The sequence below is a fragment of the Crocodylus siamensis genome, chromosome 6 (assembly GCF_052110815.1).
Source record: "Crocodylus siamensis isolate JL-2025a chromosome 6, ASM5211081v1, whole genome shotgun sequence".
Classification (NCBI taxonomy): domain Eukaryota; kingdom Metazoa; phylum Chordata; order Crocodylia; family Crocodylidae; genus Crocodylus; species Crocodylus siamensis.
In genome coordinates, this window is record NC_143400.1 from 16,262,138 (window position 1) to 16,278,978 (window position 16,841).

Sequence of the window (16,841 nt, forward strand, 5' to 3'; positions counted from 1 at the left end):
GTCTGGAAGTGATCCAGGCCCCTGGCCATGGTCCCGTCTCCTGATGTGGCCCCCACTGGAGAGCCACTCCCCAGACCCCCATCTCATGAGCACCCCTTGTTCCAGAGGCACCTGGAAGGACTTTGTGTTTGCAAACCCCCCGGCTGGGGGAGGAAGAGGGAGGCATTGGCTCTAAACCAACCTGCTCCACTGCTGGCACAGAGCAAACAGCTTGGTGCAGCAGCTCCAGGCTCAGAGGTTTCCGCTGCCTTGATTTCTTTCTTCTCCGGGAGGCACAAGGTTCAGCCCTGGGTTTCACAGCTGGCCTGTTGAACGCTGTCGCTATGCAGGAATAGCTGGACTATTCCCCTGGGTTTATTACCTTTATTTTTTCTTTTTTAAGGCAAGGGGATAAAGTGATCACTGGGATTCTCGCCTAGCCCTGGGAAGTCGGTGCAGCAGCGAGGCAGGGGGCCCCTCTTACAGTACACCCCGATGCACTGAAACCTCCCAGCTATAGGGAGACACTTGTGGAGAATACACCCTCTCTTCTGCTGTGTGAAGGGGGGATTTTGGGGTGTGTGTGGGGGGGGGATTGTTGGGCTGGGAGACCGTTGTACAGAAATCACCTTCCTCTTTCCCACACCTTTGCTTTCCCCACAGAGTGGATATTTGGACTGAAAATAAAGTAAAAGGAAAAAAGAGTTTGTCCGATGACTTTTATACAACTGGTGTGTCGTGGTTTGTGCGGTGGGAGGGTGCATTGTGCCTGTACCCCTTTTATCCCCCCTCCCCAAATGAATAGTCTCTGATGTTACTCCTTGAGCCTCAGCAGTTGCCACGAAATATTTAGGCACAGTCTGAGAGGCTGGAAAAGGTGGTATACTGGATCCTGATGTATCGCCTGATGTCACTCCTCCCATCTCCCTGGGCCTTCTGGCTCATGTACCAATAGGCTCGGTGCCTTGAAACTGAGCTTTTGAATGAAAAGTGGAGGCAGAAGGAAGCAAGGGGGTTGGGGGCAAGCAGCAGTGCCCTCCCTGTCCCCCCAGTTAGGATTATCTGCCCCTGCTCAGGGGACAGACGTGCATGATTCCCCTGGTTTAACTGGCGCTTGTAAATGTGCGCGGAAGGTGGGGGCATGCAGCGTACAGGCCTGCCCTGGGGAGGGGTGGGAATTCACGGGGGAAATGGGGGTAATGCTATACCCACCCACCCTGTATCCAGACCTAGCCCAGGGGAGCCATAGGCCGAGGCTGCCACGTGCTGTCCTGCCACCTAGTGGAGTGATGCTGTCATTGCAGCCCACAGCTGGCCTGGGAGCCGGGTGTTATCCACATCAGTATCTCCTTGAGGGTGTGGGCCCAGCCTTGGCCTGGGAGAGCAATCACCCAGGAAGTAGCAGCCTTAGGGTCTCAGGCTTTGCTTATGACTTTGCAGCATCTCTGAATTGGGTGAAAGTTTACGTTCTGCTCTGGCACTGAGGAGCAATAAAGGTTGATGCCTCCACCCCATGCCAAAGGAGTAGCCCTGGGGTCTAGGCTCATCTTGGTCTGGGGGCTGCCTGCTGGCCTGCCAACCCCGCATGCTTGTGGTGCGGGCGGTGCTTGAGCAATTAGGAGCTTGGGTCACATCAGGCACCTCCCAGCACTGGCCTGGATGGGGCTGGGGCTAGGCCCAAGTCACCCATGCACAAATCAAGTCTGAGCACCCCAGGCTGAGGCAGAGGTGCCCAACAAGCTCAGGGCTTTACAGCTCCTCTGAATCAGGTGTCTAAATCCCCTCTATGTCCTGCTCTGGCACTGAGGTGGGATAAAGGCAATGCCCCCACTCCATGCCAAAGACAGTGGACCCAGAGTGCACCACGCTGGTGCAGACTCCCTGGACGGGGAAGTGAGGCTGGCCCCTGTGATGGTTGTTGACAGAAAGGCAGGCCCGTTGCATCAGGCCTGTGAATTCATCAGCCTGATTTCCCCGCCCTCCTCCAGGTGCACAGAACATGAGTCTGTTTCCTCCCTGGCAGCCCATGTTGTCCCGTTATCTGCTGGCACTTGCCTCCCTGGTTGGTTCCTGATTCACCTGGGAGCTGTCTGCACTGGGCTCTCAAGAGAAGTGAGGCCCGGAGTGGGTCACCGTGTTGGCTGGGAGCAACGTGGACTTGTCACCCAGGACCCAGCTGCACACCTGGATGGGGCTAGCTTTGGCGCTGTGGCTGTCACTGTTGCATTGTTCTCTGATGTTTTTACTGGGGTGTGAAATAAGCCTAGACGATGAATGCCTCGTCCATCTTCACACTATATCCAGGCAGCTAAAGATGCCTCCTATGCGCCCCTACAACCACCACCTCTGTGCTGCTGCCAGGGCCCTGAAGCATCAAGAACCACCCATGGGGATGACCCCAACCCTCCTGAATCCAGAATATGAGAGTGGAGATCAGTCTGTTCTAGCTTCAGGCACACAGCCACCAGTTCAGGAGCTTACCTGGAATATCTGTCCTCTTTCCTGTACACCAGCATTAAATGATATATGCTGTTCTGGTACATCTGTTTGCTTCCGTTCATTTGGCACAGAGTAGGCAGTTAAATCAGATGGATAGACAGGCCCTCCCAGCATAAGTTCCCTCTTTTAAAGTGGTTTAGACAGATATCTGTCCACAGCCTAACTTGGGTTTTCTTTCTGATTCTGCTCATAGTGGTTGTCTATAGCAATGGGCTGTTACCAAGGGAGGGAGAAGGTCCCCCTGCACCCCAGTTGTGTCAGGTCCAGCTCCAGCTCCAGCTCCAGCAAACCTGAACCCCCCATGGTCTGGGATGTCTCTGTCCTCACCACCCCATCACAGCATCCCCAATCAGCAAGGATCTGTGGAAAGACAAGTGCCCACGTTTCCCAAGTCCCAGGCACGCCCCCTCACCATTGGGCTGTGAGAAACAGAGGCATTTGGGAGTTGCTGGCTATGGTACCCGTGTTCTTCCCCATACCTCCCTGTCTGATCCTTACCTGTGCTGGAGACAAGGTGTATCATGGCAGAAGGTATCATGACACCTGGGCCCAGGTGGCAGTGCCAGGGCACTCACGGAGCCGTGAAGCATCTCACCAATAAAGTGCAAGGGGAGACACTGCCTTGAAAACAGCTTTTACTCTTAAATATCTCTGGAGTTGCCAGCATGGCTGGCGTAATTGCTGTGTGCGGATGCCAGGGCTGTTGCAGCGTCCTCGAGATGGGGCATGGCCTCAGCTCTCTTTGTGGCTGTACTGCAGAAGAGAGATCAAAGTGCTAGCATGGGCTCTGGAGGCAAAGGACCCGAGCGCCTCTGCCCTCCCACGGCCCCAGCACCCAGCGCACATGGGCAAACCCGCTCTGCTCCGCATGGTCGGGTACCAACCCCTGTGCTCACTCTCCGGCCCCTTTGTCTGGGCCCTGCTAGACAAGCAGGACTTTAAAGCAGGTGGAAAGTGTGTATGGTTTTGGTCTGGAGCATAAGTGAAAGCCACCGCCTTCCTGAGATGGGTTTCCTACCCGCCCTGATGTGTCTAGCTCAGCCGTGCCCCTACGCTCACCCCACAGCTTCCAGCCTGCACATAACCCTGCAGCAGCTGTTTGGGCAGCGATGCCTCAAGAACAGGCCATTGCCCCAGGCTTACGCAGGCCTCAACCTTGCAAGCACAGAAGTGCTTGGGTTTCCACTGGTTGTGGCATTAAACCCCACAGCACAGTGTCTGCAATTGGGCTGGTGGGGTTGCAGTACCCCACAGGCCTTCCACACTGCGGAGGCTGCCGTGGTCCTCCTCCTTTCCCCGGGGCAGGGTCGGGTGTGATGTCTTGTGTGGTGTCAGGGCTGACGGTAGTTTTGCTAAAAGCCTGGATGACGGGTTTGTCTGGGACGCGTTGGGCAGGGCTGATCCTGCGTCAGGCAGGGGTTGGACTAGGTGTGACCTCTGGAGCTCCCTCCCAGCCCCACGGCTCTCATTCTGTGATTTGCAGCAGTGTTTTGAGAGCCAGAGAGGCAGGCTAGAAGCGAAGGGGCTTCTGGCTGCTCTCATGTAAATGTTTGCTGAGATCAGACTTCGAATGACACCCAGCATGAACCGGTCAGATAATGATGCCATCCACTGCCCGGCCTGAATGTTCTGTGGGCCCCTGGCACCAAAGTGGGCATCTCCTCTGCTGTGTGAGGGGTCCGGGTGCTGCCAATTTTCCTTATTCCCCAATATTTGGAGGACCCGTGTTGCTTAGAGCCGCCCGCCTACTCCAAGGGCACCATCCCATATGCAACCCCCTGACCAAGACTGTCCTAGACAGCATAACCACCTACAACTGGCCAGTCTGAATTTATTGCACAATTCACTCATTCACTGTGTGATCCTTACTTTGCATGTGTGGCCAGTCTACATTGATTGTACAAGTCACCGGTTAATTGTGTAATAAACATAATATCTAGTAGAGACGGGCGCTGCTGGGGAACCTAAGAAGGTGGATATCATACCAAGAGGCCCCACCCTTCTAGGATCCCACCCCGTGGACACCCATGCCGTGCCCACCCTGTGCCTCCTCCCCGCGCTGCTCACCACCTTCTCCCGGACGAAGGCAAGGCGGACGTTGTCCCACAGGTCGCGCAGCTGGCTGCGGATGCGGCGCCAGAAGCGCTGCGACTCGCGGTACTGGGCCTCCCGGATGTCACGCACGGCGCACAGGTAGGGCCTGGGCGCGTCGCATGTCAGCTCCTTGCCGGCGCACTGGAGGCTCTGGCGGCTGCAGGCACACTGCCGGTACTTGCAGGGCACGCGCTCGAAGCGCAGCGCGTTGAGGTCGTCGGGGGCCAGCTCCACGTCGGGCACCGTGTAGTTCACGTCCCGCACCCGCGCCATGCTGCCAGCCTCGCAGTTGCAGAACCACTGCCCCCACGGCTGCCACTGGTACCCGGAGTCGCCCACCGACAGGGTGGCCTCTGCGCCCAGCGTGACGGCCGTGTCCAAAACCTGGGCCACCGCCCGCTTGCTCACAGCCACTGTGGCATCTGCCTCCGTCAGGCCTGTGGCCACCGCCCGTTTGCTCATGGCTACTGTGGCCAGGCTTGTGGCCACCGCCCGCCTGCTGACGGCCACCGTGGTGTCCGCCTCTGTCAGGCCCGCGGCCACTGCCCGCTTGCTCACGGCCACCGTGGTCTCTGCCTTGGTCGGGCCTGCGGACACCGCCCGCTTGATGATGGGCACCGTGGCGTCCGCTTTGGCCAGGTCTGTGGCCACCGCCCGCTTGCTCACGGCCACCGTGGTCCCCGCCTTGGCCAGGCCAGCAGCCAGCGTGGCCAGGGAGCCTGGCTTGGCCATGGTGCTGGGCATGGCGGGCACCGACTGCGCGGCGGCCGTGACGGGCCGGTCCGTGGGCAGGTCGCGCCCCGCTTGGGCCAGCGCCCAGGCTACGGGCAGTGCCAGGAGCAGGGCCAGGCGGCCGCGGGGCAGCCCCATGCTGGGCCGAGCCGGGCCCGCGTCCTTCGAACCCGCGCGGTCGTTGGCGGGGGCGGGGCCTGCCCCGCGCGCGCCGGCGGGGGATGGGCGCGCGGGGAGCGTTGTGCGCGGGCGGGGGTGCATTTTGCAGAGCCGGGGGCGTTTGCACGCGGGAGGGGTGTACTGCGCAGGACTGAGGTGATTTTTGCACGCGCGGGGGTGCATTTTGCAGAGCAGGGGGCATTTGCACGCGCGAGGGGTGTACTGTGCAGGACTGAGGTGATTTTTGCACGCGCGAGGGTGCATTGTGCAGATGGGGGCGCGTTTTGCAGAGAAGGAGGTGCATTTTGCAGACAAAGAGGTATACTTTACAGAGGTGGGTACATTTTGCAGAAAGGTGGGGTACGTTTTTCCCATGGGGGTGAGATGCTTGCACCTGTGGGGCCGGGAGGCGCTGCAGCTCGCGTGCCCGCAGGCTGGCGTGGGGGTGTAGTGCCCAGCACAGCGGGCGGGGGGTCACAGCCCAGAGGCGCCTTGTGGCCTGGGGGCTGGACCCAGGTGGGTGCCTCATGGTGGGGGGCTTCTTTTCTCCTCACAGAGGGTCTCTGCAGACCGCTGCCAGCACCTGCCTTCCCTGTGCGAATGTGTGACAGCCTCGCACTGGGCACTGGCCCTGGCAGGGACCTGAGAGCTGCACTTGGCACGGCCCAGGCGGGCGCCCGACACGGCTGCACCATTTCTCCTTGGCATCAGTGCAGCCCTGCTCCAACACGGGCCTGAAGTGTGGGGATGGGGCAGGACCCCCGCCCCGGTCCCATCGTGGGCACTTAAGTGGCTCCAAGAGAACCCCATCACCGCCCGGCCCTCTCCGCCTCTGATGCGAGCTGTGCACACCCGTGGCCTACAGAGCTGGGCCCGTCCAGCCTGGCACTGACTCAAGCCCTGGCTACGGGCACATCCAGAGCAAGCAGGACGTTCCCCGAGGGCGCGAGGTGCTCCGGACCAGGTGCTAACAGGGTTCAGGCACCTGAATGCACATGCAGGCCGCATCGGAGGGGTTCAAATCCCCCTCCAGGTGGTTGCAACAACCCGCAAGCCCCGAATCCTAGCCTCTTCGGGCTCCCTCTTGCCTGGGAAGCCAGCACTCTCCAAGTGTCAGGAGAGCCCAGGTTCCGCCGGGGTCAGAGCCACTGGCTGCCCAGCATGAAGGGCCAGAGACTGGGCCAGTGGGGACATGCCTGGGGGGAAGACTCGGGGCTTTCCTTCCCTGCCTTGCACTTGTGCCAATAAACATGTGGGAGAAAAATCCTCTGTGTGAAATGCCCTGCCTGATGTGAAAGCTGCAGTCAGACCCTTTTGCTGGTATTTCCAGCCTCCCCTGGTTTCTCCCTGCGTCTGGAGCTACTTGGAAAACCTCCCGGGTTCTCAAAAGCTGGCCCTGGGCATGGCCTCTGCCTCCTCTCCCTGCCCCACGTCCCAGTGGGAGCTGTGCTTTTCTGGCTGCGGGGACTGGGGTATCAGCAGGCTCGTGGGGGGATCCTGCAGCTGGATCCAGCTCCATGGCCACCTGCATTAAGGCAGCAGCACGGGATACACCGCCTGCACATGCAAATTCTTCCCTTTCTACGGATCGGACCTTAAAAAAAAGAATAATCGGGTGTTTAAGCTGGAGCGATGGGCGAAGCACTGGCTGCAAGCACCCGTCTGCACAGGCCCGCACAGTTTGGTCCTTTGGAGAGAGACTCAGGGGGCATAGAGCAGAGCCCTGGTGCTGCTTTCTGCCCGGCAGCCACGTCCTGAGGTCACCGTGCCACGTCTGAGGCTCTGTCCCAGCTCGGATCCATCCTGGGGAAAGAAGAGGAGACAACGGGTCCTTCTGGGTGCTGTGGTGATGGGGATGGGGGGCTGCTAGGCCCCTGTATTAGCCTCTCTCCTCCACCTTGGCCTGGGCCAGGGGAAATGAGAGCAGGTCCTGGGCTGCTTTAAGGCAGGGGAGGGGGTTTCAGAGCAGCCCAGAAAGCCAAGGGGAGGGGGCAAGCCCTGGGCAGGTCCCAGACTGGTTCTCATGCTGGTCCAGGGCTCAGATGGGTACCTGTCCAGAGCCTGGTTTGCCAGCTCAGCCCATGTCTGCCTTGAGCCCCAGAGCAAGTCACATTTTCTCCTGAATTGGGCCCACCATGACCACGTCCTCCATGGAGCCCCGGGACCCCGAGACTGCCCTCAGAGAGCAGAGCACGGGGATGCAGGGCTCCCGGGTTCCTTTCTTTCTGGTGTTGCTACTGACTCAGTGTATGGCCTTGGTCACATCACATAGCATCCCTGCACAGCAGGGGACACCCAGATGTCCTTCAGCAGGGAGGCTCAGTCTGTTGCTCCCAGGGCGGGGCCTCCCCAGTCTGTTAACCCTCTGTAGCCCAGTGCGAGGACCCCCTGCCCACCCTGATGCTTGCGCAGAGGGGAGCACTCACTGCCGGATGCACTCGGGTATGTGTGCATGCTGCAGGGGGATTTGCCGTGCCAGGTTCCCCAAGCTGTCCACGAACTGCACCTTCCTGCTGAACTTGGAGCTGGAAAAGACAGTGGGGCAGGGGGGGCATGTGAGCCAGGCCGGGGCTCACTGCTGCCAGGGCCAAGCTGCGCCTACAGGCCGAGGGCTGAGTCCTGACAACTCGTTGCATGCATGGAGTGTCAATGGCAGCATGGGGGCCGTGGCCAAGGTCACTCTGTTTTGGAGTGAATGAGCGGTGCTGCCCCGGGACAGCAATGGCCACACACATGTCTGCACTCGCCCCCCTCGACCCACATGGCGGGCACAGCAGGGAGCCCATGACCTGGTCTGGGCAGTTTGCCCTCTGAGTCCCAGGCTGGGACCTGGGGCATGGAGCCACTCCTGGGGCCCATCCGACATTGGCCTCTGCCAGACAGAGCTGGGTGGGCGTGGGCGCCACTGGCTGGGCTCGGACCCTGCATTTCCACCCTGTGCCAGGGTCTCCTACACACTCACACTCCACCCCACGTACCAGGGATCTCTCCCCTGCCCCCACTGTGCCAGAGGTCACGCAGGGATCTCTTTCACACTCACACTCCCCATCTCATACACATGCACATACACACACTGTCTTACATGTGCACGCACACATACCCCCTCTGACGTGTGCACACACATACACAAACATGTCCCTCTCATGTGCACACACACGCATACATATACGCACCCTCTCACTTTTGCACACATACCCACCCTGTTGCAGGTGCACACCCCTCCTTCACGTGTGCCCACATATATACATATGTACACCCTCTCACATTTGCACACGCCCCATCTTACATGTGCATACATACACATATACCCCCCACCCTTTCACATGTGTACACACACACACTCACATTTGTACACACTCTCACCCTCTCGTGCACGCACACACATATACACACAACTTTTTATGTGCATGCACACATACAATTGCACTCACGCATACAGATTTGTGCATACCCCCCTCGTGTACACACACATACCTACACCCTTTCACGTGCGCACACACAGCCCCCCCACATGTGCACATGCACACACGTGCACACGCATGCACGCGCACCCCCCCTTCACATGGGCGCACACACACGCAAACACATCCCTTGACGTACAGGGGTTTCTCACAGCCTCCTGCCCCCTCTGCCCGTGCCCCTGCATGCCGGCCAGCCCTACCTGAGGAAGGGGCGGACAAGGGTCACCAGCGCCCGGATGTACCATGTGGGGTGGACGATGACCAGGGCCTTCATGTTCTTCCGCAGCCTGTGGGGATGGGGGTGTGGGCACGTGTCAGCCTGTGGGACCTGCTGCTGGGGGGCCTGGGACTGCTGCCACCAGGGCATCCCGGCTGCAGCCCCCTCCCACTGTCCAGGAACAGCCCCACTGTCTGCCCCAGGCCAAACCCTACTGGGGACGGGAGCTGGGGCTGGTCCCCTCCCTGCATGCTCTCCCCAGGGCGGGCAAAAAACCCCAGGAGTCCTGGCTCCCAGTGTCCCCAGAAGGGAGGCCGTGGCTTCCAGCTGTGCCCAGCTGGGACTGAGCTATGTTGGGAGGTGTGAGGAGGGGAGGGATTGGACAGGGCCCAGCCTGCCGTGGGTGCCTGAAGTACAGGGAGCCCTGGGGGGTAGGCTCCAGTGGGGACCCTGGGGGGGGTCCTTCCTGGGGCCAGGAGAGACAGGGGTCCCCGCATCACTCACCGCCGGTCAATGGTCTGGTAGCACTGGCGCAGCCAGCTGAGTGCTGGCACCTGGGTGCGGGCTGTGGCACCGCTGAGACACACCAGGGTGTAGTTCTCAGCCACCATCAGCTCCAGCGTCCCGATGATGTACCTAACGGGGGGAAACCGAGGCACGGTGCCAGTCGGGGAGAGGAGCCAGGGTAGGCCCAGCCCCCCAGGCCCTCCCCCACTCCTACATGTCCCTCCTGCAGTGGGTGGAAGAACCCAGGTGTCCTGATTCCTTGGTGCCTGCACTAACCACTGCTCCTCGCTGTCGTGGCCATTCACAGGGCACAGAGGCTGCAGTGGAGACCCCAGGCATTGCCCCCCTGCCCCCTGCTAGGAGAATGGAGGCCCTTGTTGCCCCCCAGCCCCTGCGGGCCACAGAGGAGGCTTTGCCGGGATCCTACGAGACGTGGGGTCCAAGTCCTGCACCCCCATGCTGGCTCTGGCTCTGGCAGGCGCTGCGCTCACCGGAAGAGATGCTCCATCACATAGGGGTAGCTGGGGACGCTGCTGTCCGGCAGGTAGCAGGAGGCGAAGAGGATGATGGCGCTGAGCCCGTCTCCATGGTACCCTGCCATGGCACAGCTTAGGGTGGAACTGGGGCAGGGTCGCCTCACCAGCCCACCCATGCCTGCCCCTGCCCCTTCCCCACTGGGAGTCCTCCGGCCACCCGAGCCCCTCAGCCCCTCTCCTGCCCCATCCCACCAGGAACAGAGCCCAGGAGTCCTGGCTCCCGGCCCCCTCCACGCTGCCCAGGGCCCCCTGCCCCACCAGCCCATAGCCCCAGCTCCTTGCAGCCCTCGAGTCACATGTGGACCCCAGGGGTCCGGGGGCTGGTACCTCCGTGGGAGATGACGCGGGTGTAGGGCTCCACCACACTCATGTCCACCCTCTGCTCCTGCTCGCTGGACAGGAAGAGCCGCCAGCGGCGCCCGTCAGGGTCGTCCACGTCCACCACACGGCCCTCCGACAGGCTGCTGGCCAGGCGCCGCACCCGCGGCAGGTCATCTGGGAAAGCACGGCGCATGGGCACCTCGTCTTGGCATCCCCTGCCCTCGCCCCGGCCTCCACCCACCCCAGGCCTCTGACCCAAGGGAAGGGACAGAACCCAGGTGTCCTAGACCCCCCGCCTCCCCTGGCTCTTTTAAACGCAAGATCCCCCTCCTGGAGCAGGGAGGAGGACCCAGGAGTCCTGCCCCACCAGCTCCTCTCTGCTACCCACCCTCCAAGCACCAGCCCCAGACTCCGTCGCCCCCAGTAAATGTCCCCTCGCTCCCAGCCCCAAAACCTGGGCGTCCGGTTCAGCCCCCTGGCCCACCTTCCCACTCGAAGCCGCCGAGGAGCTCGCTCTCGGACGGCGTGTCCAGTGCGTCCACGTCCACATCGAGGCTGCCGTCGGGCGTGGGCCCGGGGGACACGGCCGCACGCGGGGACCCCTCAGCCCCATCCAGCGCCAGGCTCAGCGCTGGGGCTGCCAGTCGCCGCCTCATGCGCCGCCTCCCGCACAGCTCCAGGGTGCTGGGGGTTGCTGGGGGGCACAAGGGGGCTGGTGGGTGCCCAGTCCAGGCCCCTGACCCCCTGCTTCTCTCACCTCCAAACCTCCTGCACTGGGGGAGCCGAGACCAGAGCCCTCCACCTGCCCCTGCAGTACCCTCTCTGCCTCCCACCTGCCCCCAGGACCACTCAGCTGCCTTCCCACTGCCCCCTTGCCCCCCACCCCTGCCAGCCCGGCCCCACCTGGGCACTGCTCAGTGCTGGTCTCCTCCAGCTCTTCCTCTGAGCTGTCCTCTGGGAGCGGTCTGCAACAGAGTTGGGGGAGGGATGGGTCAGGGGCTGCACCCCCAGCAGGCCAGGCTGGTAGTGGGGGCAGCTCAGCCAGGAGGAGGGGGCTGGACACCTGGTTTTTGTCTCTGGACCTGGGTGCGAGTGGCCAGGGCCAGGGAGCTGGGACTCCTGGGCTCTCTTGCGGGGTCACTGGAGAGCCCAGGGGTAGGGAGGGAGGCCAGGCTCTGTGGAGGCCTCCTTTGGCACCATGTGGCTACTCCCCCCCTCTCTCTGTGCCTCAGTTTCCCTTTTTCCCCACCCCATGCTGCCCCCACAGCTCCTCACTGGGGAAACTCCTCGTCCTGCCACTCCTCCTTCAGCTCCATGTCGGGGATGGAGGCGTCCCCCTGCACCCGCTCGCTTGGGCCCGGCTGCTCCAGGGTCTTCTGGTATCTGTGGGGCCAGCAGAGGAGCCCGTGGGCCTCAGGCAGCAGCAGCAGGGCTGGCTGTGCCCCCATTGCCCAGGGGCCACCTGCTTGGATGGCCCCAGGACTCTTGTGCTCCAGCTCCTGAAGTCCTGTGATGAAGGGAGACCCAGCCCAGCCTCTCCCTGTGCTGGGTCCTGTGCCCTCAGCCCCAACCCAGGGCCCTACCAGCCCCGCTTCTCTAGGATGTGACTCCCTCCTGGCCTGGGAGTTGAACTGACTTAGGACTGTGCCCACGATGGGGCCAGGCCCAGGACACTGTGTGTGGGGAACAGGAGCAAACCCTTGCAGGCTGTGCGAGCCTCTGACGCCGGCTTTACTTGAGCCCAGTGATGCCAGGCAGCGCGTGGCAGGCGCAGCAGGGGCAGGACAGCAGGACACTGGCGTTCTTCAGCCTGCCAGGCCCCCTCTGCCAACGCCTGCCTCGTGGGGCTGGGATGGGAGCTCCGGGAGGAAGGGGATCCCTCGTCCCTGCCTAGTGCCTGGCCCAGCACTGCAGCACCTGGAGAGCTCGCTGCATTGCACATAGCCTCGGCTCCATGCACCCCTGGGACACAGGGTAGGTGGCTGGTGCGTACACCCTTTTCTAGGGGCTGCCCTCTCCCTTGCTGGCCTTACAGGGTCTTCCATACCCCACTTCCACATCAGGTCATCAGCATCTCAGCCCTCCTCGCCTGCGGCTCCTTCCCCACCAAGATCTAGCTGCCCCCTGCCCCTCCATCGACCTGGAGCAGTGAGCTGGGATGCTGCGAGGGCACTGGGCCCATCTACACCTGGTACCCGGCCACCTCTGATGTGATAGAGCCTGAAGAGGACGCAAACACCCTCTCTGCTTTGACAACACATTCCTTTGGGGTGAGCAGCGCCTGCCCCGCACACGCCCAGCCCCTCCCTGGGGCTGGGGCTCCTGCAGGCTGGGGCATGACTCACGGGGAGGTGCCCGCAGACAGGCAGGGCGGCAGGCAGGCTCCGACATGGCTGGGGGCAGGGGGGAGCAGGTGATTGAAGGCAGCCTTGAGTGAGTCTGATGAGGTGGCGGGTGCAAGGGACCTCTGGGTGCTGCTGTTTGCACTGCTCAGATCTCTGCAATGCTTCTCCTGCTCCTAGATGGGCTTGGCTGGGTCAGGCCTGGTTCTTCCTCTCCAAGCAGCTTCTGTTACCTGCTCAGCGGGCTCCCAAGAAGGCCAGTAGCCTGTGAGCCAGGATGCCCCTTCTGCCTTTATCTCTGGGTTATAGGTGGAGCTTGGTGGAGCTAAGTGACTTGCCTCAGGCCACCTAGCAGCTCAGTGCCAGAGCCAGACATGGTCTCCAGAGTGCCAGAAGCCCCAGCAGCTGCACGGGGGTGGGCTGTGGCCTTCCCTGGGACAGGGGGTCTCAGCTTCCTGGCCCCACACCCAGGTCTCATACAATCCCCAGTGCTGTTTCCCAACCGGACCAGTTTATTAAGTCCTCCCTGAGTGGCCCAGTGCCAAGGCAACCATAACATTACATCTCCCGTTCTTCTTCCAGCCCAAAGGGGTGGGACCTGAGGCTCTATCACTTCCTGTCTCATTCCTCCACCCTCAGATTAATGGGGTGGCACCCCTGAGGCCAATGTGCCCCTATGCACCTTGGAGTAAAGCCCTGAGGCCAATGCACCCCAATGCACATGAAGGAAGCCCCTGAGGCCGATGCACCCTGATGCACATGAAGGAAACCCCACAGGCCGATGCACCCGGATGCACCCGGAGGAAACCCCTGAGGCCAATGCACCTCGATGCAGAGGAAACCCCTGAGGTCAATGCCCCACAATGCACCCGGAGAAAACCCCTGAGGCCAATGCACCTTGATGCAGAGGAAACCCCTGAGGCCAATGCCCCACAATGCACCCGGAGGAAACCCGAGGCCAATGCACCGTGATGCACGCAGAGGAAACCCCTGAGGCCGATGCAGCCTTGGAGGCTGGCATGCATCCCTCCATCATTACTGCGCGTGCTACCCGCAACATGGCAGACCCAGGCTGGGCACTGGGCCGACATAGGCAGGCTTTGGCTCCCAGAGCTGTGTTCTCACTGCCAACCCGGCTGTGCCAACCCCAGCCCCAGCCCTCACTGCTCCTTGACCACCTGAAAACCCTTCTGCCCCTGCCTAGCACCCTCCCGAGACCTGGCCTGAGGCCCTAAAGTAATCAGCCTTCTCACAGATAGCAGGGGGTTGTCCTCATTCCTACCTGCCCCAGCCCCAGCCTCAGCTCAGGCCTCCGTGGTGCAAGGGGCTGCACACCCAGAGCAGGGACGCTGCCGGCCCCAGACAGCTGCACCAGCCAAGGGAGGGCAGAGGGAAAGCCAGGCAATGGGACCAGCCACATGGTGACTACCAGTAAAAGAGCCAGTCCTGAGCCAGAGCTTCTCTCAAAGCCCTGGCTCCTGGAGTCACATGAGGATGGGGAAAGCCTCAACTTGCACATCTAGAAAAAAGACAAGTCCTGGTCTCTGTGGCTGCAGTGAAAAGCCTGAGAAGGAAAAGCTCCAACCCAGGTGTTTAAAATCCTGGTGGGGGAGGAAGGGAGGCTTGCAAACATTGCTCTGCTCCCGAGTCAGTCTCAGGATGGTTGAGGATGACTCCTGGCTTCTACCTGAGACTCCAGGCGAGAGCAGCACTGCTTTAAAAGGCACCTTCAAGAACTGGACTGGGAGAAATGATTGAGGCCCGACACTGGCTGAACACATAGGAGCAAACCTCGACCCCCACAGGGAAAGCGGGAATTTTTGCCCCGTCTTCCACAGTGTCTGTATTTCACCCCACCGAGTGCCTTCCAGGCTGGGCTCCGGCAAAGTGGGGGTATCCCCCATTGGTTTGGAAAGCATCAGGTCCTGAGCTGTCTCTAGGAAAACAGGCAGAGGGGCTTGGCTGGGGGGTCATGCCTTTCTCCTTTCAGGCTCTAGGGAGTTGTGAGGGGCTGGAAATAAAGGTCTGAGAGGGTTTGTACAGCTCCAAGCACGAGTGAACCCTGGGTTACTTGTGGGGTGACAGCAGAGCAGGGGAGCGGTTGTCCCCAGTGCCGTGGCACTCCCAGGGCACTTCTGTGGAAGCAAGCGCCATGGGCCAGGACACTCCCTGTCAGAGCCATAAACAAGCAGGGGCTGAGCCAGAAGCCCCGTGCAAGCAGGGGCGCAGGATCAGGGCCCGGCAGCCCTGATCCTAAGGGAGCAGTGCTACCTGTCAGAAACCACCCAGGCTGGAGGCACAAAGTGGGCACTCACCTGGGCTGCTGGGCATCCTCGGTGGGCTCCATGCAGGAGCCCATGGTCCTGTCCGTGTCCCTGCAGGCGCAAGGGGGGCTCTCCATGGACAACCTGCCCTGCCTGCCCTCCCCAGGATGCAGGGCCCAGGAAGGCCGGGAGCCCCAGCCCAGACAGGTTTTTCTGCATGCACACCTGGGCAGCAGGGCTGGGTCCTAGCGCCTGCACGGTGCACCTGGCAGGGGAGGGGGCAGCCGGCGCTGCCCTGCCCACCTTGGGCCTGGCTGCTGGGTTGGGGGGGGGGGGGGGAAGGCAGGGGGCTGCAGGCCCCTCCCTGGGCTTAGCTTGTGCTGCAGCCACAGCCTGGTCTGTCCCTGCAGGTTGGGTCCAGGGCTGAGGCAGCAGGGCTGGCGGTGTTCCCTGCTCTGCCATAGTGATGCCTGTGCTCTGCTGCAGGGATTGTCCAGGCTTTGGGCTGTGCTAGTTGCCCCCTCCCCATCTTTCTGCTCCATGTGTCGGGGGTTTTAAAGCCTCCCGCAGAGGTGCTGGGTGTTGGCTGCAGCCCAGGCTGGGGATGGGGACTGGGGTCTGCCGGTGCTCCCGCTGGCACCAAAGCTGGAGGGTCCTGGCTGGAGGGTCTTGCTCCTCTGCTCATGGTCAGACCAATCCTGCATTGGGGTCAGGAAGGAATTTTTCTCCCTGGTCAGATTGATATGGACTGGGGGCAGGGTGGGGGTGGGAGGTTGCCTTCCTCTGCAGTGGGGGCATGGCCTCTGCCTGGGATCTCTTGAGCGTCTATTAACAACTTCTCACAGCAGCAGGACGCTGGCTGCCGCGGTCCCCCTGCTTTCCCCGTGGCAGGTTCAGGTGTGATGTCTGAGTTATGTCAGGAGTGACTAGTTTTGCCAGGAGTTTGGTAAAACTCCAGTCAGCCCTGAGATGGATGTGTCTGGGCTGGTTTGCACAGGGCTGATCCTGCCTCAGGCAGGGGTTGGACTGGATGTGACCCCTGGAGCTCCCTTCCAGCCCCGCTGCTCTATGATGTATGATATACAAACTCGCCGGGTGGCTTTTCAGCAGCTCTCTGCACTGCTTGTGCCTCAGTTTCCTCACCCCAAGCACAGGACAAGGCCAGTGTCCAGGCCTGGCAAGATTGCTGGTGGCTGAAGATCATCCAGTATAGAGGAGCCAGGTCACTGGAGGCCAAAGTGCCTGTGGGAGACTGTGCTGGGACAGAGCACATTGGCGGGTCCAGTTTGCAAAGCCAAACTCAGCCAGGAAGCTCCAGGACTTTCCAAGCTCTGGGTCTGGTCTAAGTCTCCTACATTCATCTCTGGGCCTGGAGCAAGAGGCAGCATCACGTTGGGCAGGTGTGAAATGGCTGGACCCCAGCCCAGGGCTCCTCTGCACCAGGGAGCTGTTGCTGTCACAGCCGCATGGCTACGGGGTGTGGGCTGAGCTCTAGATACAGGCAGCAGACGGGGTCTTTTGGCCTGGGTGGGGTGTACCACTTTCCTGGCTCAGCTCATGACAGCTCTCTCCCACCGGTAAGCCTCACTGTGTCTGAAGCAGGACCCGTCTCCATCATCAATGCTGGCTATGAAAGCTGGCTTGGACAGTGCCTCTTGCACAAAAATGCAAGCCAGTGGCTGAGGCAAGACTGGGTTGTAATAACAAGTCTGCCCCCCCAAAAAATCAAA

The 16,841-nt window shown here is 61.3% G+C and overlaps 2 protein-coding genes across 5 annotated transcripts; both read right to left on the reverse strand.

The window, feature by feature from the left end:
- Nucleotides 1-3,098: 3,098 nt before the first annotated feature.
- On the reverse strand, nt 3,099-5,538 carry C6H1orf56 (chromosome 6 C1orf56 homolog). Of its 2 annotated transcripts, none has more exons than XM_090056413.1 (2): nt 4,546-5,538; nt 3,099-3,231 (listed from the first exon to the last, which is right to left on the reverse strand). In XM_090056413.1, the coding sequence occupies exons 1-2, from the start codon at nt 5,440-5,442 to the stop codon at nt 3,211-3,213; spliced, it is 918 nt and encodes a 305-aa protein (XP_089912539.1). In that variant the 5' UTR covers nt 5,443-5,538; the 3' UTR covers nt 3,099-3,210. The 2 variants fall into 2 exon arrangements, with proteins under 2 accessions (XP_089912539.1, XP_089912540.1); XM_090056414.1 differs by having other exon boundaries at nt 4,549-5,537.
- A 1,589-nt stretch (nt 5,539-7,127) lies between these two features.
- Nucleotides 7,128-15,319, reverse strand: BNIPL (BCL2 interacting protein like). 3 transcript variants are annotated; one of them, XM_090056400.1, is made up of 10 exons: nt 15,163-15,319; nt 11,781-11,888; nt 11,409-11,470; nt 10,990-11,199; nt 10,512-10,679; nt 10,140-10,242; nt 9,646-9,777; nt 9,125-9,211; nt 7,890-7,988; nt 7,128-7,266 (listed from the first exon to the last, which is right to left on the reverse strand). In XM_090056400.1, exons 1-10 carry the CDS (start codon nt 15,246-15,248, stop codon nt 7,224-7,226), a joined length of 1,098 nt encoding a protein of 365 aa, XP_089912526.1. In that variant the 5' UTR covers nt 15,249-15,319; the 3' UTR covers nt 7,128-7,223. The 3 variants fall into 3 exon arrangements, with proteins under 3 accessions (XP_089912526.1, XP_089912529.1, XP_089912527.1); XM_090056401.1 differs by having other exon boundaries at nt 7,130-7,266; nt 7,860-7,988; XM_090056403.1 differs by lacking the exon at nt 11,781-11,888.
- Nucleotides 15,320-16,841: the final 1,522 nt, after the last annotated feature.